The sequence below is a fragment of the Pleurodeles waltl genome, chromosome 2_1 (assembly GCF_031143425.1).
Source record: "Pleurodeles waltl isolate 20211129_DDA chromosome 2_1, aPleWal1.hap1.20221129, whole genome shotgun sequence".
NCBI lineage: Eukaryota > Metazoa > Chordata > Amphibia > Caudata > Salamandridae > Pleurodeles > Pleurodeles waltl.
In genome coordinates this window covers 772,086,061-772,112,322 of record NC_090438.1, presented here as the reverse complement: position 1 = coordinate 772,112,322, position 26,262 = coordinate 772,086,061, and the positions used below count along the sequence as shown (strand labels likewise).

Below are 26,262 nucleotides of genomic sequence, written 5' to 3'. Positions count from 1 at the left end.
TGAAAAAGCCCATTGGGTGAAAGGGTGGAGCGCCTTTCAGATGCAAATGCAGACATCTCACTGTTAATGTACTAACATAACACTCCTTAAAAAAACTTGCAACTAAGAATGTGAGCAGCCACAGTTAGGCATGCCTAGAGACTCTCAGAAAGGAAAAATAATGTCCTGTCACCAGTATTACCAAACACATCCTGGCCTAGAACCTGGTGCGATGTGGGTGACGTGCTTATGTCACACTGTGAAATGACCTTCTTGACAAGTGCAGCACATGCTGCAGGTGCTGCCCTGCTAGGGCCGCTAGTGGCACTCATTGACTACGGCACACCCAAAGGCTGTTTGGTGAAACTTACTACCAACACAAATGGATCAATATGTTAAATGTTCACGATCCCACTATCAACATTTCGTGGAACACATGCTGTATGAACATAACTGTTAGTTCATAAAGAAAAATGTATCTTTAATCAGATCCATACACATATGAGTCTGGGATGGTGTTATTGTGCAAATGCTTATCCTTGCCACCCACATAAAAATTCAAACACCCTGACTTTCCTTATCTTCTGTCACCTTTTCAGATCCCAGCTACAAGACCCCTACAGATATATAGGAGAATACACATGCAAGGCCTAACTGAGAAGACTCTCTAATAGACAAATCATATTGCTGGACCAGTGCTTAATTTGTAAATATAAAGGTGCCGGTGCCCAAAGCCCTCCTCTTAAACACGCGGCAGCTGCAATTAAATGTGTGAACCTGGAATACTGAGGCGGCGTAATCCTAAAGCCATCTCGGGCCTCTTCAATACATATAAAGCCTCTCCCTGCCCTTTGGCTCACTCTTGCAGCTTTCTACTTTCTCCCATTGTGACGCTTTTTCGTTTTTCCCTTCATCCGTCTTTCCCATATGTGTCTTTTGCTCGCAGCAAATGCTTGAGGCAGAAGAATAAGCCCCGGCTCTAAAAAATAAGTGCTGGTGTCCAGCACTGGAAACAACAAGCACAAATTAAGCACTGAGCTGGACCCCATTCCTGTAGTGCTGCCAGTGCTTGATTTAAGCAAGTGGTTGCCAGTGAGGGCTACTGCCATTTATTTTTGGGGCCCAATAATTATTTTTCCTCACCAGATATTTACTGAGCACAAGAGAGGGAAACACACAGATCAGAACAACAGATGAAGAAAAAGACAGTGAAACCATCACAAAGGGAGAAAGCAGAACCTGCAAGGGTGAGATAAATGAACAGGAAGTGTCTGGTAATGGAATAAAGAGGTATGAGCTGGATTTAAGACTACCAACCTTGGCATTTTGCATGTCGACATTTATTTGCAGCAGGTGTGGGCTTGTGAGCAGAGCTTTGTACACCTCCACTTTTTCTTTACCAAATTAGCTCAGAGAGGATGTCGCCTGTTAGGTTATGCCGGTCAGTTGTTTTGTGGTAGGGCAAAGACTGATTTCCTTATATTTGGTCCCTAAGATTAAGGCCAGAGTGACCAAAAGTGGATGTGCATCAGTCAATTATCAGTGTGACTAATTAACTCACCATTTTTAGTAATCATTATTTGTTTTTCTCAATGAGTCATCATTGAGGTATGGGCCTGATCAGCCTGAGAATTTCGTAACTGGCTGTGCCACAGAGACTCAGGCTGCACCTCACTGATGAGGCCCAACAGAACTGAAACATGTCTTTGGGAGCCTGTGTTTAACTGCTTAGAAGATGTGCTGCATCCAATAACAGTTATGTTGTTGGAAGGTACAGGTTTGTTGGGTAATCAGATGAGCAGATGCTGAACAGAGGTTTCTGGAAGGTGCCTGCATCAGGAGGTGTGCTGGAACCCGTGCATGCTGTTTGGGCAATTCAAAGGACCTTGAATTTATACCTGGTATCAACTGGGAGCTAATGGAAAGCTTTAAGTGTGAGTTTGAAGTGACATAATTTGCAGGGTTTTAGATGAAATCGAGCAGTCTGGTTCTGTATCATTTGTAACCTGGAAATGAAGATCTCAGTCAAACAAATACAAATTATGTTAAAATAGTTCAGATATGCCAGGCCAAAGCGCTTATCTGCACCACTCACTTTCGATTTGAAGTTGTAGTACGATTTTGAAGACTACGAATAGCCACCATTTGATCCCTTTATCTACTACATAGACCTACAAAGACCTGAGGTATAAAGGGAAGGCCAGAGTCCCTACATTCCTTACTATCAGACAGCATAATTGGTGGGTTCCAAGGTCTGGGGGCTGGTCAAAAGGTAATGGGTCAGATTCAGTTGCTCCTATTGCTATGATTTAATTTTTGGTGTCATTCATGAGGCAAAAGCTAAACGTTTTCCAGAAGAGAACATGGTTCAAGCATTAGGATATGTTGGTTGAGTTGTCAGGTGTTTTTGTAGAGCTGGAAATTGATTAGCAATTGTCTGTGTTCATTTGAAAGTTCACATGGCATCGGTCTGTTAGCTGTGCACTCAGGCCTATGTAAATATTAAATAGTAGTCACAAGAAGGATGCTTCATGGAGTACACCAGAAGCACCAGGGCATTTAGATGACTTGAAAGACCATATCGGGAATGATTGACTGTGGGTAGTGAGGCACAGTTGTATCCATGAGAGAGGGGGTCCAAGTATATCTGCTTGTAATGCGTGTGATCAATGGTGTTATAACCCACAAATTGGTTTTTGAGTGTTTTTAATTGTCGGCCAAGGAGAGTGGGACTTTTTCTGCGCATGCCTAAATCCTGACTGATGTTCATGGAGAAGGCAGTTGAGTTATATCTATTTTTCGAGCTGTCTTGCGACCTTTCTTTCCATGATCTTATTGTGGTAGGGTAAGAGAGGAAACCACTCTTTAACCGTCCTATGAAATATGTTGTTCATGTATGGCCAGGGTCTTCAGGTCTGCTTATTGATTTTTGAGAAGGTGGGGATTATAGTATGTTCTAATGGGCTGGAACACCTCCACATTGGAAGGCAAAGTTAATCACAAGATGGATTCATGACAATGGAGGGAAGGAGTTGTTTGAAGCATGAGGCTGCACATTGGATGTTTTTATCTTGCTAACAAGAGTCAGAAACTCATCAGTCTCTATGTGCCTGAAAGAGATAAAAGCAGAGAGCAGTAACTGTCGAATGGGAAAGTAGTGAGGATGGATCTCTGAGCTGGAGATGACATTCCGGATCTTGGGAACTTTTGCTTCACAGAAATCGAGAAAATGTAAACATTAATTTTGGGCCACTCAGGAGTTACCTTTCGAGTGCTTCTAGGCTGAAAAATGTATAGTAAATGTTAAAGATTCCCTTAGTTTGGGTGGGTGTCTTGAAAATGTGTTTACTATCGAAAGACCTTTTGAGCGTTTTGATGAGTTTCTGATAGCCTTTCCTGTGTATAGTTTGTCAGATTTTCTTTCCATGGCCTGAGACTTGTGCAGCTGTTGTTCTAGGTTATGCATTTCAACCTGGTTTCCTCACTGTTAAACCACTTCTTCATTGCGTTGTTGCCAGTCCTGGTTGTTTCAGCTTTAGCTGCAGCTAGAAGGTCAAAAGTAAATCATAGGTGTTGGCAGAGGTTAGTCCGCAAGGTTTTAGGCCATGATGAGTCAGGTGTAGGGTGCCCCAGCCCCTGGTCTCTTTCACTCTCAATATTTTAAAAAATCTTTGCAGCTCTGAAAAATATGGTCATTGTGATAAGTGCTTACTTTGAGCCAGTGGTTTCTGGTGCTCGGCACCTGCACTTAATGGTCAGCACTAGTGCTTATGACAGTCTGCCACGCGTGGTGGTGCTGTCTGCCTAATTTAGCTATGATCTCAACAACAGTGGTTCATTAATTCAATCTATATTAACAATGACTAATTCCTGCCCCCAAGCCATTCTTAGAGCTTTGGAGGCCTGGAATAGTATGAATTTTCACAGCTATAAGAGTGTGATGGTTAGTAGTTTTGTTGGTTCTGTCATTGACAACGGTGGCAGGGGCAATGGATGGTGCAAGCGTCAGTGTCCTGCTGGCGAGGGCTCTGACACTTTTTTTTTTTGTAACATATTAAGCACTGATTGTGATAGGATTGTCACTTACGCAAATCTCCATTGCTGTTGGATTTGCCCAGAAGCTTATGTCCTCCTTTGTATACTTCAAGGTGAATCGATTGTTAATTAGGACAAGTGTGGACTCTGGTAGTGGCTGAAGGAAAGGGGTTGGTGAAACTAGTGGTTGTAAAGTGATTGATGATAGTGAAGAGGACGAGACGGAGGTGGGTTGGCTGGTATATATGACATACGTGGTGTCCTGTTGTGACGAATAAATGTGTTTTGGGGCTTCTAGGATGAATTAGTGAGGTTTGTATTTTTAGAAAAACAAGAAAACCAAAATCAACACAAACACAGGATTTATTGTGAGCATGACTTACCTCACTGCACAGATGGCCACCTAGGAAATCTTAAGGCACACACAACACCACCATGCGTGGTAAACAAACATCACTGTTCATGAAACTCACGCAACACACCAATTAATTGTGTGGTGTGCCAACCACATGTGCCCACCATAGAAGAATTGCAAATTATTAAGCACACCAAATCAGGTAAATTATAAAACCCATGAATATGAAATGCAGAATCTTGGCAGCGCCAGGGGGGTATAGTCAATTGCAAACCCAACTCTACCAACCAGAAAAAAGTAAAGTCTCTGGTGAACCATTCTTATTGGCCCAAGAAAATAGGACAAACCTAGACACTCCAAAAATCTATGGAAAGGAAAAGCAAGCCAAGCATGACACATGTTGCGACCAAATAAAAACTGACTAAGGATCCTCATGCCCAGCGGCCAGGGAAGAACAGTCCAGGGCATGATATATCTTGCAATCCTGTCAAAACTGGCAAAGGTGTGTTATGCCCTGCAACCACAGAAAAATTGCTCAGGTTTCGACACACCTGGAAACCAAGTAAACATTCTGGCAAACACTCACGTAGATTTAACATATACAACATATTTCAGCTGTATACACGAATCCAAAAGCTCAGGCCTCCAATACCCATGCAACAACTTTTCATCACCCCCACCAAAGCAAATGTAGTCAGCACAATAACACGCCAATTAAAAGTGACACCTCTGGTAAATAATAGACCCTTATGTATGGGCAAGACTAGAAGCAAATGTAATTAGACACCAACACAATGCACAGGCAACAATGATGAAGACGTTCAGAAAAAGAAAGCGTCCTACACCTATGCAACCACCAGGTGCAGATTGGGATCACAATTAGGCCCGGGCACTCCCAAAAAGCGGCTCACATCCCCTGATCGTCCCTTTCATGGCTCACGATCTTGTTAGTCTCATTGGAAACCGTTTTTTTTGTAGTTTTACATAATGTGAACTCTGTCTAAAGACACTGGAGCAATGCACATGAACACCAACTACCTTACATAAGATCAAATTAATTTTTGTTTTAGGTGTAGGTATTAAGTGATTTATCTGGAACCACAGGATGTTGAGCTGATGCTGGGATTCAAACCTAGTTCCAATGTCTGCAGCTCTGACTAACATGCTACATCCTCATTTATAAAACACTCTCCTTCTCCCTAAGGCCTAAAAGACACTTGGGTAAAGGTGACACCTGGCCCCAAGCTTTTCCACTTCTCTTACTCACTTCCTCCCCAGCCCACTATAGGCTGAGGGCAATTCTCTGGCAAGGGAGGTGTCAAAGACCACACTGCCACGGCTCTAGGAGGGATTAGGTGAGGATAGCCCAAGGGCACAAAATCACCAGGCCCCTCTGCGAGACCCCTGAGTGCTTCCCCCCTCCCCACACCCAAAATGGCTTAAACAGGATGGCCCGGCAGGGAATGACACTGTTTCTGACAGGGCATGCGAGGCAGGTGGCCCAAAGGCTAAAGCAACACCTGCCCCCCAGCCTCAATTTACAGCATGGCATGGGAGTGCCCATGATTCTGGTGCCACATTACAGTGCCCTGGCAGGGACTGGGAAATAAAGTAAGTTTCTTGAAACGGTTTACAGAGTCTCAAAAAAACTAAAGACCCTGAAGCACTGGCCCGTAGGCCAATGCCTGCCTACCCACCTTCCCAATCCGACCCTGACAACCAATGCACACCTCCACCAATGCAAAGCGACACCTGAATAAAGAAACTGCAGACATGAGAAAGGCACCCAGAAAGCAAATTCAACATCCTACCTGTAAAATGTGTTGCGAGATATGCAAAGGAACACCATCACATTAGTATTTAACCAAGTTGCACTTGCACTGAAACACTACTCATGAATATCACCAATCAGGTTAGTACAACTGAAATCACTGTGCAGTCAAAGGCCCCCACAGTCCCTGCGGTGCTGGGACCAAGCTCCAGGGGGCCCCCTCAGCACAGTACCTGGCCTGAAAGCTCCCGAGTGAGTCCCGATGGGATCTCCTCCACGTACTGTGCAGGGTGCCACCTCAAGTTTCCTTAAGCCACTATTCAAAACACACATTGAAGATCACACTTTAAATCCAGAATAAGCATGCCAAATAAACGCAACCTCAACACCTCCTGGACATTGAGCCAAACTCTATTAAAATATTTTGCCTCAACATGCACTTCCTCCACTTCTCTTTCAGCGATGCACCTGCTTTCCACTGACCCTTCCCGCCACCCCCCCCAAATAGGCATCTTACACTTAAAACTGTTAGTTCCTCTGTACAGCTGTAATCCTATTACCGCTGAGTACACTGTCCTAATTCCCAATAATCTGCGAGCGATGTAAATTCATGTTTATTTTCTCTGGTTATTTTGTAATTAAAAATTATACGTATTCTGACAGATATTGAGATGTAAGCTAAAAATTATCAAAACATTTCCCCCCTCCTATGCAATAAGATGGCAAAAACAAAGATCCACATTTTCCTTTAAAACACAGAAATGATTGCAATCACACACCAGGTAAAAAGCAGTACTTGTAACCATGCCCAAGTTATGCTTTATACTGTAGCATTACTGAAGCACTTCTCTAGACCTTGATAAGCCCCAGAGCACTTTTTGGTTGGTTTTGTAAATCGCTATCTAATTTGCTGCAATCTGTAGCACACATAGAAAGAGGAAAAAGCCTAAGGGGATTGTTTCTGTGCAGGAAGGTGTCCCTTTCCTTCACAAAACAATCTTCCTTATAATGGATGCACCTTTGCACCGTGGTACGTTGGTGCTAGGCAGTCAGCGCTGGGACAAGGGCAGTAATGCATCATATTCTTTTAAATATGGCACATTCCTGCCATTTTCCTGTCACGCAGCACAACAAGGTGATTACTTTGACATAAACATGCCCTAAAGTATGTAGGCCTCTGCTGGATACTCTAAACTGGGGAGGAGCTATGCATAGGTAACCCCTAGCGATCTTTCTTACTGGGGACTCAGCCTCTGGGACCGAGACAATGGAAATCTGTCCTGAGGGGTCTTTTTCTCTCCGGGGAGCAACAAAACAAATAAACAAATAAGCACCCCTGCGCTTCTTCCACAGTGGGTATATCGTTTTCTCCCCATGCCTGTGGGATGCAGGGCGCCCACCACATGAATGCATGCCTTCCTGCAAGGATATGGGGGGAAGCACATGATGCCTGCTTCTGTGGTGGGAGGCTGTATTTTAAAAAGAGACAAACATCACGGAAATCAACAAAGTTGTTCCTACATATTTGATGATGACACCCACATAGATTGTGTTTAGTATAGGTGAGGGGTATAGTGATTATAGGGTTCAAGGCTTGCTAGGGATGTAACGTGATATGAGTGAGTCACCATAGGTATTTACATCTGCCTACCTGTACATATTTGAAATTATCTGTAGTATTCCATAGTGTGTGCGTAATAAAGTACTTTTGCTTTTTATAAGACAAGGCACTGAATGACAATGATTTATTGAGTCTTGTTTGCTGTGTACCAGGGGACTGTGATACTAGCCCACACCACCTTCCCTGAGTAGGCTTTGGACTGCTCAGCTACCACAACCTCAGAGAGTCAAGTACTGCAATAGAGTACTTAGTACCCACTAAAGGGAAAGCAGCTTATTTACCACCTGAGAAGGACTCATATCCTTTACAAATAATAATCCAATTTCTTACAAACCTATTAATCGTTTTCCCAGCACCAGCTATGTGAAGGACAGTGTTGGCATTTCTGATTGTTCTAATGCCATCACCAATGAAACTCCTTAAGGTGTCTTACCTTATCCAGCAGCCTATGGATTTCAGTGACAAGGTCAAAAAGCAGCAGAGAAAAGGGGCATGTCAGGTCTCTTGGTCTGAAATTGGTGTGACTCTCACCAATTGTGTTAAAAAAAGAAGTTTAGTCCATCAAGTGAGGTGTGAAATTAATCCCATCTTTCCAAACACATGAAGAGGAAAAAACATTCAACAGCATCAAATGCCTTTTTGTTAGAAAGGATAGTATTCCCACCGATCCATGATTTTTCATGTATACTTTAGGCAGTTGTTTGGGGAAGCAGACTAAGCCACGACTCCTTAACAACGAGGGTCGTTATCCACGAAAGCAGAACAACGACCCTGTTTTCCTCTGCCTTAACCACGCATGTCCGGAACAACAAACATTCGTGGTTAAGGCAGAGGAAAATAGACTCCGGATCGGAGAGGACGCGGTCAGGTAAGTGGGGCTGGGGTGGGGTTTGGGGGTAGTTTTAGGGGGGTGGTTTTAGTTTTTAAGTGCAGGGGTGGGAGGGGGTCAGGGTAGTTTTCGTTTTTAGGGGCGGGGTGGGGGTCGGGGTAATTTTAGGTTTTAATGGCGGGGTAGGGGGTTGGGTAGTTTTAGGGGCGGAGTGGGATATTGGGTTAATTTTAGTTTTTAGGGGTGGGCTGGGGGGTCGAGGTAGTTTTAGGGTCGGGGTGGGGGCGTCGCAGTAGATTTAGGGGCGAGGGTTGGGGTAATGTTAGGTTTTAGGGGAGGGGTGGGGGATCAGGGTAGTTTTAGGTTTTAGGGGCTGGGGTGGGGGATGAGGTAATTTTAGTTTACATTGGCGGGTGGGGTAGTTTTAGGGGTGGGGTTGGGTTAGTTTTAGGGGCAGAGGTGGGGGGTCGGGGTAGTTTTAGGGGCGGGTGGGGGTCAGGGTAGTTTTAGTTGCGGGGTGGGGGCCGCAATAGTTTTAGAGGCGGGAGTGGGGGGGTGATGTAGTTTTAGGTTTTAGGGGTGGGGTGGGGGTCACCGTAGTTTTAGGGGCAGGAGTGGGGAGTTGGGGTAATTTTAGTTTTTAGGGGCAGGGGTAGGGGGTTAAAGTAATTTTAGGTTTTAGGGGCGGGGTGGGGAGTGGGGTAGTTTAGGGGCGTGGGTGGGGGTTAGGGTAGTTTAAGTTTTAGGGGCGGGGTGGGGAGTCGGGGTAGTTTTAAGTTTTAGGGGTGGGGTTGGGGGGTCGGGTAGGTTTAGGTATTAAGGGGGGTGTGGGGTTGTGGTAGTTTTAGGGGTAGAGTGGAAGGTTAGGGTAGTTTTAGGTTTTAGGGGTGGGGGATCGGGATAGTTTTAGGTTTTAGGGGCGGGGTGGGGGTCGCAGTAGTTTTAGTGGCGGGGGTGGATGTCAGGGGGGTCGCATGCTGGAACCATACATGCTGTTCCACGTATGCCTTTACAATGAAAAATCATTGTTAAGGCATTCGCTGTAAAGGCATTAGTGGTAACAACGCAGTTGTTGTTCCGACCGCGTTGTTCAGGCATGCGTGGTTCCAGCATGTGTTGTTCCGACGTATATTCAGTTGTTCGCCCTGCATTGCCACTCCAGTTCTTCAAGAGTGGGCCTTCACCACAGCTTCTCTTTCTCACTCCTGTATTTTCCAAACATACAGCCAGTCTTATTCTTTTAGTTTGCGCAATGGTGGCTCTTTGTCCTTGATCCTGAATCTTGCAGTGCAGAGAATTTTGGTGCATATTTATACTTGTTCTGCGACTAATTTGCATCAATTTATTTTTAACGCAAATTCAGTGCAAAACTATATCCATACTTTATACTTTGGCGCTAGACCTGTCTCGCGCCAAAGTTATGGAGTTAAAGTCATTTTTTGGACGTGGAAACCTACCTTGCGTCAATGTGATACAAGGTAGGCGTTCCTGTGCAAATAATGACTCTATGGCCTTAGCACCATATTTAGCCCCTGTGCTAAAATCACGCATGGGGGGAGGAGGAGTCAAATAAAGGTGCAAAGCCTGCTTTGCACCATTATTTAACAATTGGGTCAGGGCAAGCATTAGGGGACCTGTGGGCCTATTTCCATGGTGGATTAGTTTGTTATTGTCGAGATCCTCTGCCAATACCCATGTTGTGAATTTCTAACTCTGCTACTGAGTTGTTTCTCTCAGATGATAGTTAACCGATCTCAGAAGAAGGGACTGCGGAGAAGAGTCCAGTCAGATTCACCCAACTGTCCGCTTCAGTTACGTACATTGCATCAGCCAATGGGGTGACAGTGTAGGTAGATGAGGATGTATCAGGAAGGCAGTATTGTACAGCACAGCTATTATATACAGAGGATTAACAGTTTTGGCCGTCTCATACTAACACTGATAAATTGGCTGGAGGTCAACAGAGAAGTAATGCTCTGAGTCAAAATATCAAGCTCCTACAGGCTCTTGAACTGCAATTCATGGTGGACCCAGCTCACCAATTATTTTGCGAGTGCTTGCTCTTTGCAATGGTCTCTATCTTTCTGCTTCCATTACTCACTTTCACAGTGGCTATTACTAGATACTACCCAGCGAGCAAGTAGCCTTCTTGCACCTCAGCATATGCCATTACAATGCCTTTTTGACAACAGTCTCAAAAGGAAGAGGTGGGTGTTATTTGTGGCATTATATAGAGTATGGTAATTTTCTAATCTGATTGGATTTCTGTCAAACATTGGACACAGTTCAGAGGTAACTATTTTGAAAGTCTGAGCACAGAGAGTTTGATTGCATTGGTTATCCTGCAAGAAGAAGTGAATTCCTTACAGCAGTGGTTCCCAACCTGTGGTCCGGGGACCCATGGGGGTCCGTGAAGCCCCCTCAGGGGGTCCACGACTGTTTCGAAAATTCAGTTATATTAACAGATTAGATCCCCGGCTTTCAGTAATTACTCAGTGGGGGGGTCCCTGGATTCCGATAAAAATTCAGTGGGGGACCCCGGGTTTCAGAATTGATAAAGGGGGGTCCACAGAAGTCAAAAGGTTGGGAACCACTACCTTATAGCATTACGCGTAACAGTGTTTTCCTGTGTGAACTATCTACAGATGCCCATTCCCCAGCCATTATTTGCATGTACATCCGTGTACCTATCTTACCCCTAGAACGCATATAGGCAGCAATCAAACTCTTTGTGCTACATTTGCCCTGATGATGACCTGACAAATTGCTGAAGGTCAAAACGCCGTCGACATTTATCCAGCTGAAAAAGGATACTTATTGTGCAATGACTCATTATTGAAACTTTGAATTCTATTTATATTCATGCACAGTATTTGATTATCATTTATGTTTGCCATTACCATATTCTTACGTGTAGCAATTTGCACCATCCACATAATTTTCATGAGCACTGTATGTTCACGCTGCATATTGAGCACTTTCCTGTTTAATTCATATTTGATGCTATCAATTGAATATAAAATTAATTGATTCCAAAACCAAAAAATTGCATTGTGTTTGGCCATATCCTTTTTTTGTAATCTAGTTATGTATGCAATACATGTCTTCGAGTAATGTAGGTGTTTTTCTTCCATTGATGCCTTTTGGGACATTGTTGCATAATACAGGTGCATTATCACAGCTCAGAAAAGTACATCATCAAATGGCACTTGAACTTGCAGATAAAACCCATAGGGGTGCATTTACAAAAAACATTGTGCAATGTAGTGTAGCAAGCAAAGCTGCCGCACTATGTTGTGTTAGGAAGAGAGAGCATCACAGAGCCACATCTAATAAAATGTGGCGCTGGTGCACACTTTCCCTGTTCTGGTGATCCAAAGAAACACTTTTATACCTTAGCACAAAGGCGTATGTGTGATGTCTAGCATAGGTTTTGTACTGAATTATATCCTGCCAGTAAAAAATACAATACTATACTTACAGTAACTTTAATACATTTGGCACAGTGGATGTGTACTGTAGAGTACAGCCCCATGCAATTTGGGAAACGTTAGGAGAAATGAAAAGCACTTCTCCTTGTTAACGCCTGCCTCAAGGAGGTGTTTTTTTGGCACACAACCCTGTTTTTGGTAGATAGGACTTTGCGTTAAAAACCATAGGGTGTGGCATGAGAATACCCACGCACCATCCATGGAAAGCCCCCTTGATGTAAAGGAACGCTAAGCAACTATAAACTTGCACTGGAATGTCAGTATTTTTTGAAGATTTTGAGTTGGTCTGCATCATTTTGCGTGATTGTGCACTGGTAAAAAGTCTTGAAAAATCTGCCTCATAGTGTGTCATATGATTTGCAGTACTGGTACTGGTGACTTCAAAATGCACTGAGGAGACAGGGGCAGTAGTGTGTTAGACACTTTTACCTCCTTTCTCAATGCTGATAATCTCCAACAACACTGCCATAAACCTACACACCACAAAGGTGCCATTCTGGCTCTGATAATCTCCAATTTTTCGTACCTTAAGACATATGACCCGATTCCAGTCAACTGGTCTGATCATATGCAGATCCTGTTTTCTCTAACCGGTTCTTTCACCAAAACATATGGGCAACCAAAGAGAAAGAAAATATTGTTTAGAGACACATCCAACCTTGACACAGAAGCCAAGGCCATCACTGCCCTTCCTACACCTATTGTGACCACACCCCATCTTTACATCAACAAGGCCACCGACAAGTTCAACTCCTGTATGGAATCCCTTATCGACAAATGCACACCACTGAAGTGCAAATTATCCAGACCAAAACCCTTGTGGCCCTTGTTCTTCTAAAGAGCTTTATGAAGAACAACAGCTTATCAGAAAATATGAGAAAGGATGGAGAAAAGCACCATCCTTCCTAAATATGACTAAGCTTCGCTTCGCATAGCGAGAAAACAATACAAAGATCAAACCATCAGACCCAAATCCTCCCATATTAGAGGCCTTGTGAATTCTGCAAATAATTGACCAAAGCACCTGTTTGAGGTTATTGCCCAGTCTACTAACCCCGCAATCATTTTGGCTCCCAAGCCATCCATGTCCTGTTGCAATGATAAAAAAGTTAGAGACATCCATATGTCGCTTCCCATTAATGACTCATTTAAAATGGTTGAATCTCTACCGTGCAAATCAATACAACCATGGCCATCTTTCTCTCCAGTCTCCGAGCAGGACCTACTATGAACTATCTCCAAAGTAAAGCCCTCTGACTACCATAACCCCTTCACTGCCAGGCCTTTTCCCCCTCCTGTGCTGAGCCTTTTTTGGCTATTTGGGGCAGTTCGCGCTTAGGCCCTCATAACCTTTTGTTCACATAAGCTACCAACGCCAAATTTGCGTTCTTTTTTTCCACCATCCTAGGGATTCTAGAGGTACCCAGATTTTGTGGGTTTTCCCTGAAAATGGCATCAACAAGGGGTTTGTGGTGGCAAGATAACCATCTTCCCAGCTTTCAGGAACAGGCAGACTTGAATTGGAAAACCCAATTTTTCAATACAATTTTGACATTTTACTGGGACATACCCCATTTTTACTATATTTTGTGCTTTCAGTCTCCTTCCAGTTAGTGACCAAAATGGGTGAGAAACCAATGCTGGATCCCAGAAAGCTAAACATTTCTGAGAAGTAGACAAAAGTCTGAATTCAGCAAGGGGTCATTTGTGTACATCCTACAAGTGTTTCCTACAGACAATAACGGCTGAAATAAAAAAATATTGAAATTGAGGTGAAAAAAACAGCAATTTTTCTCCACATTTTACTCCGTAACTTTTTCCTGTGATGTCAGATTTTTTAAAGCAATATACCGTTACATCAGCTGGACTCTTCTGGTTGTGGGGATATATAGGGCTTGTAGGTTCATCAAGAACTCTAGGTACCCAGAGCCAATAAATGAGCTGCACCTTGCAATGGGTTTTTATTCTATACCGGGTATACAGCAATTCATTTGCTGAAATATAAAAAGTGAAAAAGAGGTATCAAGAAAACCTTTGTATTTCCAAAATAACCACAAGATAAGGTGTCGAGAAGCAGTGGTTATTTGCACATCTCTGAATTCCGGGGTGCCCATACTAGCATGTGAATTACAGGGCATTTCTCAAATAGACGTCTTTTTTACACACTGCCTTACATTTGGAAGGAAAAAATGTAGAGAAAGACAAGGTGCAATAACACTTGTTTTGCTATTCTGTGTTCCCCCAAGTCTCCCGATAAAAATGGTACCTCACTTGTGGGTAGGCCTAGCGCCCACAAAAGGAAATGGCTCAAAACACAATGTGGACCCATCACATTTTTTCACAGAAAACAGAGGTGTTTTTTGCAAATCCTACCTGGGGATTTTGGCCTCTAGTTCAGCCGGCACCTGGGGAAACCTAGCAAACCAGCGCATTTATGAAAACAAGACACCTAGGGGAATCCAAGATGGGGTGACTTGTGGGGCTCTGACCAGGTTCTGTTACCCAGAATCCTTTGAAAACCTCAAAATCTGACCAAAAAAACACTTTTTCCTCTCATTTCGGTGACAGAAAGTTCTGGAATCTGAGAGGAGCCACAAATTTCCTTCCACCTAGCGTTCCCCCCAAGTCTCCCGATAAAAATGGTACCTCACTGGTGTGGGGAGGCCTAGCTCCCACAAATGGAAATGGCCCAAAACACAACGTGGACACATCACATTTTTTCACAGAAAACAGAGGTGTTTTTTACAAAGTGCCTACCTGTGGATTTTGGCCTCTAGCTCAGCCGGCACCTGGGGAAACCTAGCAAACCAGAGCATTTTTGAAAACTAGACACGTAGGGGAATCCAAGATGGGGTGACTTGTGGGGCTCTAACCAGGTTCTGTTACTCAGAATTCTTGGCAAACCTCAACATTTGACCAAAAAAACACTTTTTCCTCTCATTTCGGTGACAGAAAGTTCTGGAATCTGAGAGGAGCCATAAATTTCCTTCCACCCAGCGTTCCCCCAAGTCTCCTGATAAAAATGGTACCTCACTTGTGTGGGTAGGCCTAGCGCCCACGAAAGGAAATGGCCCAAAACACAACGTGGACAGATCACATTTTTTCACAGAAAACATAGGTGTTTTTTGCAAAGTGCCTACCTGTGGATTTTGGCCTCTAGCTCAGCCGGCCCCATGGGGGGCAGAAATGGCCTAAAATAAATTTGCCCACCCGCCCCCACAAACCCCCGGGGAATGACCCTTGCCTACGGGGTCGCTCCCCTTGCGTGACATTGGCGCAAAAAAAACATCACCGGTGCATAATTGTTTCTGCCCCCGTTGGGGGCAGATTGACCTAAAATCCGCCGATCTGCCCCCAAGGGGGGCAGAAATGGTCTAAATACAATTTGCCCCCCAGGGGAGCGACCCTTGCCTAATGGGTCGCTCCCCATCTCTAAAAAAACAAACAAACAAAAAAAAACACAAAAAAAATTGCCCTGGCACCTAGAGGTTTCTGCCCCCCCTGAGGGCAGATCGGCCTAATAACAATAGGCCGAGCTGCCCCCGGGGCGGCAGAAATGGCCTAAAATAAATTTGCCCCCAACCCCCCCACCCCCCTGGGGAGCGACCATTGCTTATGGGGTCACTACCCTTGTGTGACGTTGGCGCAAAAAAAAGATCCCTGGTGCCTAGTGGTTTCTGCCCCCCTTGGCGGCAGATTGACCTTAAATCGGCCGATCTGCCCCCAAAAGGGGCAGAAATGGCCTAAATACAATTTGCCCCTCCAGGGGAGCGACCCTTGCCTAAGGGGTCGCTCCCCATCTGTAAAACAACAACAACAACAAAAAATCCCTGGTGCCTAGTGGTTTCTGCCAGATCGGCATAATTAAAATAGGCCAATCTGCCCCCAAAGGGGGCAGAAATGGCCTAAATATAATTTGCCCCTAGGGGAGCGACCCTTGCCTAAGGGGTCGCTCCCCACCTCAAAAATACAAAACAAAACCAAAACAAACAAAAAAAATTATCCCAGGTGCCTAGAAGTTTCCTAATAATAGGCCGATCTGCCCCCGGGGGGCAGGAAAGGCCTACAAAAAAAATGCCCCCCGTGGGAGCGACCCTTGGCCAAGGGTCGCTCCCTCATGCCAATTTCCTTCAAAAAATTAAATCCCTGGTGTCTAGTGGGCATTTTAGAAGCCGGATTGCTTGCAATCCAGCTGCTAAAACGCTGAGAGAGACTTCAAAGGGAAGGAAATTCATTTCCTTCCCTTTGAAGCCTCTGCGGCCTCCTCCACGTGATCGGGAGAGAAATACAAAGCATTTCTCTTCCGATCGCACTGGAAGCTGAGCTTCCAGCGCGAGGGGAGGAGGCCTTGCCACACACCTAGTTCCCATATGGACCACCTTGGTCAATTCCTCTCTTAATCAGGGTCTGTTACACGAAGGACTAGAAATGGGTCAAATCACTCCGCTCTTAAAAAAACTAACTCTTAATCCAGAAAACTTGAACAACTACTGCCCAGTCTCCACACTCCTATTTTTAGGCAAAGTCATCAAAAGCTGCATAGCGTCCCAACTAGCCTCACACATCCAAACAAACAACCTCCTTTACACTCTCCAATCAGGTTTCTGCCTTGGTCACAGTGCAGAAACTGTGATGCCCCACTCATAGTTGATGAGTCCCTTAGAATCCTCGAATCCAGAGACTCCTGCCTCCTGGTCGTCCTGGATTTATCTGCTGCATTTAACACTGTCAGCCATCATGACCATCTTCCTATTCTTCAACTACTCATGGGACATGGATGAACAGTCCTCCTCTTACCTATCCAATCATTCCCAAATTGGGAAAATGGGCAACTCATTCTCGAGATCAGTCAGCATCCACCAAGCTGTCCCCCAAGGTTCAATCCTCTCACTAACCCTCTTCAACCTCTACCTAAAACCACTATGTGTGATGCTCTTCCACCTCTATGCTGATGACACCTACATATACATGAAAATCTCATCCCCAGAGGACCTTGCCTTGCTTTTAAATACACTCTGTCTAACCACCATTTAAAACTCATCCCAACTAAAACAGAATTTCTTTTGATCTCACCTCAGAAAGCAAAGACGCATGTACAAGAATGGATAGCCAACGTCCCACCTTCGTTGGCTGCCCTGCCATTGTCACAAGTACCAGATCACTCAGAATCACCCTGGACAATTGTTTTAATCCCACAGCCACATAGCATCCATTGTCAAATGCGCACAGCATCAACTTAGGCAGTTTTGGGATATCAGGCAAATGGTTCTGGTACAAGACTTCCAAACAGTGGTTCAGTCTCTCGTTCTCTCCAGACTAGACTATGGAATTGCCCTTCTCCCAGGCATTTCCAAAGTTCACCTAGGCCCACTGAGAGCAGTACTACATGCTGCAGGAAGCTTTGTTGAAGGTCTCAAGAAATTTGATACATCTCCCCACCCTTGTTAACCCTCCACTTGCTTCCCATTGAAGCGCTGGCCCAATTCAAAATCACTTGCATCACCCACAGAGCGCTGCACTCCTCCTCACCCTCCTATCTAAATGAGAAACTGAAAATCTCTGGAGCAAATAGGGGTTCCAGAAATGCCCATCCACTGCTTCTGGAACCCCCCACCTTCAGGCAAGAACGATACATGAATTGGTCCTTCTCCGGCAGCGCCACTAGAATCTGGAACTCTCTACCTCCCTCAGTCCGTCTAACCACCTGCCTAGCAACCATCTAAAAGGACCTCAAGACATCTTGGTTAATTCACCCTCGACCAAACATATTTACTTTCTCCAAAGCATCCTGATCTGCTTCGTCTAGCTGTTCATGTCCTCCGCTTTATTGTTGTAACTGTCTCCTGTGGTAATCCCTGTATACTTACATTGAAGTAAACGTCCAAGTTCAATTATTATCAATATAACCCGATGTAACTCAACATTCTGTTTGTTGTAAAGCGCTCTGATGCCTTCGGGCCATGTCCGCGGTATATAAAATTGCAAAAATAAAAATAATAAATAAATACAAAAATTGTAATGGGAAAAGTATTGGGATAATGCAAACACAAGCTCTTATGCTCTGTAAAATCACACCTTCATTTTTAATAATATAATTGATGGAAAATAATGTACCTTTTCATTTCTTTCTTTGTTAATTGTTTACAGGTGTTTCTCTTCAACAAAGTTGGGAAAATGGTAAGTTATGGTGAAAGCACTCCTGACACTACATGTCCTGGGATGGAGCAGCAAGCACTCAAAACACATTATCAGGTCCCCTTTCCAAAGGTATGATATGCATTTTGATTATGTCGTTTTACAAGCTCATTCTTCATATTTGAATTTTTTTTTCTTAGGTGGCTGGGTAGTATAAATCGCCAGTCCTTCAGTTTACATGGTTTTTTTCCCCTATGATATATGGACTCAATATCATGCTATATCAGATGCGCTCTGCCATTAGGATATGCCTGTAATAAGCAACTGAGTTCGCTTCTCATCTGCAATAACTGACATTAGTCATGTTACACTGTTGCTGACTCCAGGTGGCACAACCACTGGCACACTTTCGATGTGCCTGCAAAGCAAGAAGAAAAAACAAACCAACCCCTACCGCTTCCCTCGCATAGCGACTGTTTTTGTGTGCCTGCCACCATCTCCCTCAAAAACTGAGGGAAGAATCATTCTAAATAGCGTTGTATGGAGTCCTCTATGTCAGCCCAGCCGCTGGGAGCAGGCAGACCGTCACAGAAGCTCGCAGGGTTAAGCTGCAGCTAAAAGCAGTAAAACATTTTATTTGAAACGAGCCCACAGTTTGGTGTTTATGAAGCGCACAAGTAAAAATAAATTAGTAATCAGCGTAGCTACTTGTGCAGTAGCGAGGACCCTACTTAGATACGCACTTAATATTTTTTTAGGGAGGAGGGTTTATAGAAAACGTTTTTACAAATTCCCCATTGGAGCATTTTGTGTTCACTTTTTCAAGCATGAACCAGCTTGTGCTCTGCTCAATGCATATCTTTCTGGTTTGAAACTGCCTTTCCATAACTGTCTAAAAGCTCCATATCGTATGTAGGACCTGCTGCAATTCCCTTTTTTTTTACCTGCAGCTTGTTGCGGGACTTATCGTTTTTTCTTTTTTTAAGCAAAAACATTAGAAATAATAATATTGCATAATGCAAAGTGGTCTAGCCTAAAAGCCAGGACTAACTGAAAGTGTGAGGTATACAGTGGTCACTTGGCAGCTATGGAAGAGTGGAGGGTGGGTGCAACCATATAGTTTAAAGAAGAAATTACCCCCCAACTGTACAGAAAACTAATATTGTAAACCAGTCGTATTTCTATAAGTGGCTGGGTTCTGGGTGTCTTGCATTAGCCTTATAATTTACATGTAAGAGAACATATTTCCTGTGTAAATTGCCATTTAAAAGGCATAGTCAAGTGGTATAAAGTCATACTAACCAAAACACAAATGGAGTGTTAAATCAATAACAAAGTGTGCTAGAAATATGTGAACTAAATGTGTCAAACCCCTCTTAAATAAAAAAACTAAATCAAGGTTAAATGATGTTGGTTCGGTGTTTTGGGGAGTTAAGGATTTTACATAAAACACTGGTATCATGAGTAAGGCACCGGTAAGTGTGTACAGGTGGTGCTCCTCCACTAGGGCGGAGGAGTGTCACCCCCGCCAGCAGCAGCAGGTGCAAACCTTTTAGTACAAAATGATAATAAACTATGTTTATAATTGTTTTGTATTAAAATAAGCGGGCATTGGCGGTGACGAGCACTGAGGGGAGTGCACAGAGCACTCCCCTCAGTCCGCATGTATGTTTGGCCGGTTGTCTCGGGCTGGCCAAACACACATGCGCACAGGGCTCTCTCCAGCCCGGCACTGTGTTGCTGGGCTGGAGAGAGCCTGCACAGGCTGCCTGGGAGCACCCTGGCTGGGCGCTCCCAGCCAATCCTGACGCTGCTCTGAGCAGCATCAGGATTGGCCGCAGGGCAGGATGGGAGCCTGTGCCTGCAGCCTGGTGTGACGACGGATGTGCAGAGCAGCACGGAATTGAGGTAGGTTTTTATTATTTTATTCCCCTGCAGCGCCCCTTTTCCCTCCCACAAGCCGCCACTAGATGTGTGCCTAATATCAGTTGCGGCTCGCGGGTGTTACAGGGGGTAGGGCGGTGCACGGGAGGGGGGGCACAGGGGGTGGTGGCTGGAAATAGCAATAAAATAAAATAAAAATATATAATCCTACCTGCACGTTGTGCTCCTCTGCCGCTCCTCCATCTTCTTCTGCCGCTGCTGGCGGGGGAGGGGGCGCTCCTCCACCCTAAAGGAGGAGCAGCCACTGCCTAATATAGAAAAGTCCTTGGGGTAATACAATTCGCTTGAAGATGTCTTACATATTGTGCTCAAGGCTTGCTTTTCCGAGTTAGTAAAGAATGCCATTTTTACATTTGGCTTAATGAATGCTGTTTGCAGCATCCAATCTTGCCATTCTCTTTGAGTTGAGGAGCGAGGAGGTGAGGTGTTTAAGTGAAAATATGTTCTTTGCAATTGGTTGAACAGGAAAGGTCTACAAGCATCATGACTGAGGGAAGGAATTTAGTTGAGGTGGCGTTCTAATGTTACGTCCGATTATTTCTTTGGTTGCACTATTAAAGAAAAACTCTTTACACAGAAACTGTTGTACCCAGGCATTTGCTGTAGTAGCCTTTTTAAAAACTTTTTTGTTGTTGTATTTAAAGTTTACGTCAGAGCAGTATAATTATCTATTCAAATAGCCTGCTGTAATTTCTGTAATAGCCTTTACGCATTCATAGCAATGCATTGCATAATAATGTCAATTTCAGAGTGGATCAGTGGCACCATCTCTTCTACCTAAACATAAAAATGTGTTGCTTGAGATTCATAGTCTGGATGGTAATGTGAATTTAAATATAGAATTTTTGATAGCCCGGCAGAGTAAAAAAACTCAACCAAATGTGTGTAGCTATATTTCTTTATTTCATCTGTTTTGATGCAAAATTCTAAAATACATTCACCTCCCCTGAAAGCAGAAAACTGACAATAAACTAAATTGTCAACATAATGAACACCAAATTATTTTCCTGTAGAAAATTAAATAGTGGGCTCTCTCCTTAGGAATATAACTGTAAATTCTCATGGGCATTCTTTGTTAAAAAACTATAATAATATTTGACCATAGAAAATGTATTAATTAAGCCCTCCGACAGCAGCAAAATAAAAACAACTCAAAATGCATACAATACAACTAAATGTTTTTTATCCTTCACCCATCTGTACATTTGCGTGACATAGCAAGCGAGCCGTCATGTGTGACACTATCAAGCAGTACGTTTTAGCCAACATAACTTTGCTTTCTGTGACTTTTAATTTTGTTTTATCAATATACATATTGGCATTAAAAAAACAGCATGTAAAATGGATAAGCTTAAGATTTTAGGATACTTGGAGGCTAAACAGGATTTTCTTATGCTATCTTACAATATTTTGTATCTCACAGTATATGCTTTTTAGGCTGCTCTTAGCCTAGATTGACTCGTTATGGCTTTCCTTTTCAGAATGGGAGAGTGGATGGGATCTGGTCACAGCAACCTTCTGCCAAAACTGAAATCTGTGTGCCCTTGTTTTGCACATTCATCTCACAAATCCTTCCTTGTGTTCTTGAATGTTGCCTTTTCACATGGTGTGAAAATATATTTCTCCACCTGATTAATTTCAGAGTCCATTTGTTGCAGGATTTTCTGAACTGACGCTTCTGGAGTTGGGCTGTAGATAGTGATGTTCACATCACCCCATGTGGGCATGTTATGAGTTGGGAGTGTTTTGCTGTTGATAAGAGTGAGCAGAGATATTTTAGGCCCAGATGGAGTATGGTATGGGTCAGCATGTAATTAACCTGGATACCTTAAGGATGACATGCAGCGCTCGTCAAATCCACCTTGCAGTACATTATATGACATTACATTAGGACTTATACCAGGTTACCATTTTTCTACCCCTAGGCTTTTTGCTGGGATTAGAGGGTTTAATAGAAGGAGACGCCGTAGTAAGGGATGGTTGGACTCTGTTCAACTACTACTTTAGTGCCAATAGATCATAATTAGTTGCACTCCTTTGTCACTAGACAATATAAACCCATTATAACAAATAGAAGGATCTCTGTCTGAGCGAACACCGTAAATCCATAGTCTGGTATCTTGGTCAGCTACAGAGCTACTTCATTTACTCCCCCACCTGCACTACAGAACCACAAAACAAAGATAGTGCAGGTGAAGGTACAACAGTTATGAAAAATAGCAATGGGCATATAGCAAAATATTTTCTTTGACCTAGAGCCTTTTTTCCAAGTTTATGCACCCCCATCCACCCAAAGGGAACTCTTAACTGGTATCTAAGCTTTTACTATTTCTATTTACAATTTCAGATCACCCTCCACATCAGTTTATCAGCTGACCAAATTCTGCACCGCAAAACTCTGAACTTAATATGGACAATGGGCGACTGAGTACCCAAGTGATCCCAACAGCTAGGCATCTGTTGATTAAAATAACAGAAGTGTAAGAAAATAGATTATTAGTTTGAAGGTGTGAGCCCTTCCAAAGTAATACGTTCAGACTCCGGACAGATTCAACACACAAGTTCAGTAAATAAATCTGGGCTCAACCCCTTATAGCTATGTCACACAGCAAACAAGCCTAACTTGAGGAAACGTATGTATCTAGCAGTACCAAAACAATAACATAATAAAACACAACACAATATAACTTTCACAGTCAATTTTTAACAATAGAGAACATTGAAAATAATTACTTGAAAATGACTAAAATCCATTAAGGGGAACCAGAGATATACATTTTTAATGTTTTAGAGAAAAAGTACCAAGAAAAAGTACAGCGCCAATAACAAGTCACTGTTTGTGATTGACCTGGATGAGGCTGAGTGTGAGGAAGCAGAGGTCAGAAACACCAAGCTGGTCATCCTGATCAAGGATTTTATCTTCTGATGTAGTCTGTGAAATGGAAGTTAAAAATCCTCCAGTGGGGAAAGGCTGCAGGGTGTATCTGGCAAAGTCCTCCAAAAAAGACTTTTCTGGAGCACTACCTCTGGGTCTCTTCTAAGGCTCCCGGGACCTCAGGGACAGCACTTAGTGGCCAGGACTCACTCCAGCAGTGACCATCAACAGGGCCCAGTCCAGGTCTAGTTGCCTCTGGTCAGCTAAACACTTCAGGAAAAAGGCTGCACCAAACTGGTACTGGGACCTTATCTCCTTTCCACTATGCTGATGTCAAGCTGGCAACGGATGGCCTTTCCCAGGTCTCCATTTACTTTGAATTCTGAATGGACAGACCTCTCCTGGATCCTTTCATGTTAATGAGGTTCCTGAACCCTATCCAACTGTCCTCCCTGAGAAGAGTTACATACCTCACATCCAGGTCGTTTTGCCAAAAAGGCCTACTCCATTGTTTCAGCTCTGGGGCTGGTTTTCATACCTCATTGAGTGAAATCATTGGCAGTGCCCAGGTGCTAGCAGACTAATGCCAATTAGCCCACTGGAGGTTCAGGAAGACAAACTGTAACTATTTAAGCATTGCTTTCCCAAATAATTAATAAAACTCCAACTTCACCAGTTCAAAAACCAGCAGTGTCAGTCCACAGAAATGGGAGGGGTCACACAAAAAGGTACTTTCTCACAAGAAGCATAGATTCAGTCCACAACAAAGAAGGAATGGCCTGGAAATGATAAGAATATATGTACAAGCAAGAAGATTAGCCCACAACAGAGACTAGAGAATGTAGTCAATGTTTTATTTTTGCCAAGTGCCCTGTTCTTCTATGCAATCTCTTATAACCAAGGAACATGTTCTACTCTGTATCTCAGTTTGTGACCAGGTGGTCCTCTTTGTTGTTTGTGCAACACAATACAACTTGTCTGCAAGTTGCAGAAGAATTGCTGGGCTGCTTCACCACAGGCGTTGCTTGTGTTGCCCCATGACACTTTTTGGGAATTCTTGCATGAAACTTTTGGCTGCATTTCAGCTGACATTTTCTCTGTGCCAGGATTGAAAGTATTTAATTAAGTTGCTTCAGTTTAAGTATATCAGAACTGGCAATAGCAAATCTTGATCTTCTCCTTTTTATTCACCCATTATCCATAACAGATGTTAACTTGGGGAAACCTAAATTGAAATATATTTCTAAAAGGAAATTCTCCAGCTATCACATAGAAAAATTACTTCTTGTTCTTTTCCGCTTCCTGTTGCAGGTCAGCTCTCCATTAGCACGTTAGAGAAGGCTGGCCAGCCTGTCTGGTACATCACAACTTCGCTCTTAGCTCTTTAATTGCCCCAGAAGGCAGCCAGTTTGCTTCCTGGGTCAGCTAAAGTATCTGAGTTCCTGCTTGTGATCGGCCTCTATTCTTAGAGATTTTAGCTCTCATTGTTCTTTCTTTAAAAACGTAACTTTTTTCATTTCGTCACTGTTCCTCTCTTACTTCAGTCACCATTGTGGAGTCAGAAGTGCAAATTTGAAGCCTTCATTACACACAAGAAGGAGTCCATTAGAAGGTTTCAGAAGAGATGCTCTTGACATGAAAACTAGGATCTGAGAAAAGATCTCAATATAAAGCCCAATTATAATTAATATTGTCCAACTACCAATGATGTGTGATATTTTCTTTTAAGAAATTAACTTTTTTCAGTTTGTCAATATTTCCCATCTTACTTCAGTCTCCATTCTGGATTCCGAAGTGTAAATTTGAGGCCTGAGCTACACACAAGGAGGAGCCCATTAGAAGGTTTCAGAAGACAAACTGGGATCCGAGAAAATAACTCAATATAAAGCCCAATTATATTTACTATTCTCCAACTACAAATGATGTGTGATCTTTAAATAAAGGAAAACAAACATAAATCTCTAAAATGTAAAATAATCCAGGTAAAGAAGGATTACTGAATGATATATAAATAATTCAGAGAATAGAGGAAATGGAGCAGATCCAGAGTCATTTTACAACTGCTTATAAAAAGCAACAAACCACTTTATTAATTTCACTGTTTTTTGTTATCAGTGCTTTCTACTATTGTTGTAGAATGAAATCAGTTAGGAACCTGCTTTTTTGCATTCCTCCTGTGTTGTTATGCTTTTTCTTGCCCGTGTTTTAGTGTGGAAGTAATTACATGAGTGTCAATAAGGTTATGATGTATCGCACCATAAAAGTATAACTAGAGCTAGCTTGGTGAGTTGCGTCTCATGGCTTAGTGGACTAATACAGTGGTTTCCAACCTTTTGACTTCTGTGGACCACCACTTTATCATTACTAGAACCCTAGGGCCCCCACTTAATCATTATTGGAAACCAGCTACCCCCACTGAGTCATTTGTGGAAGGCAGGGATCCAGGGCTGAACACTGTCAATGATTTGAACAGTAACACAACAAACAAAGAAATACAGAATCAAGCATTCCACCAAACACAGGCAGAAATGAAAACAAATTAAATAAAAAATAAACATTTTAATAGGAAGGTTGGAGCTTTCCTAAACTGAATTGAAGCCACACATCGTCCATACTAAATTCTGTTTGATGCACATGCACTGCTCCCATGAATCAATCTGAGGATACTAATGTAATTTTTACCCTCCAATTTCAAATTGCTTGACATTTACAGCGCGTTTTAAAATTATCAATTGCACATTTAGCTACTTTATTTATATACACTTTATTAATCTGTTAATATTAGTCAATCTTCTAAGCAGTAATGGACCCACTGAGGAGACTTTGCAGACCCCCAGGGGTCCTCGGACCACAGGCTGGGAACTACTGGACTAATACATCCACTGTATCTGTGTTTGCCCCCATAATCACAGACTTGAATTGTGGCAGGTCCACACAATCTTATATCATTTCAACATCAATAAAATGAGTACCACTGAGTCAGGTAACAATGAACATATTTTGTTCACCATCTGTTAGTAGTGCAGAGAAACCCATAGTGCTGAACTTTAGCACGTTTGTGTTCTGGTCTGATGATAGTAGTATTGTAGTAGTCCTGTTTTGTTGAAATTATTTCTTATTCTGTAGTATACCATTAAGAACCATTTGTGTGGTTAAAGAAATAGAAAGGATTTAAACACCCCTTACACCTAAACCCGTTTCATCATGTCTTGCATCTCCGTTCAATA

The 26,262-nt window shown here is 43.1% G+C and overlaps 1 protein-coding gene across 5 annotated transcripts in view; it reads left to right on the top strand.

The window, feature by feature from the left end:
* LOC138268435 (serpin B10-like) overlaps positions 1–26,262 on the top strand; it is a 207,586-nt gene that overhangs the window by 75,760 nt on the left and 105,564 nt on the right. For 4 of the 5 annotated variants that reach the window (XM_069218062.1, XM_069218101.1, XM_069218081.1 and 1 more), the window contains one exon: positions 18,229–18,348. In XM_069218062.1, the coding sequence (XP_069074163.1) occupies positions 18,229–18,348 (120 nt within the window). The remainder of the gene's footprint in view (positions 1–18,228; positions 18,349–26,262) is intronic. The other variant, XM_069218071.1, reaches the window with a different exon arrangement.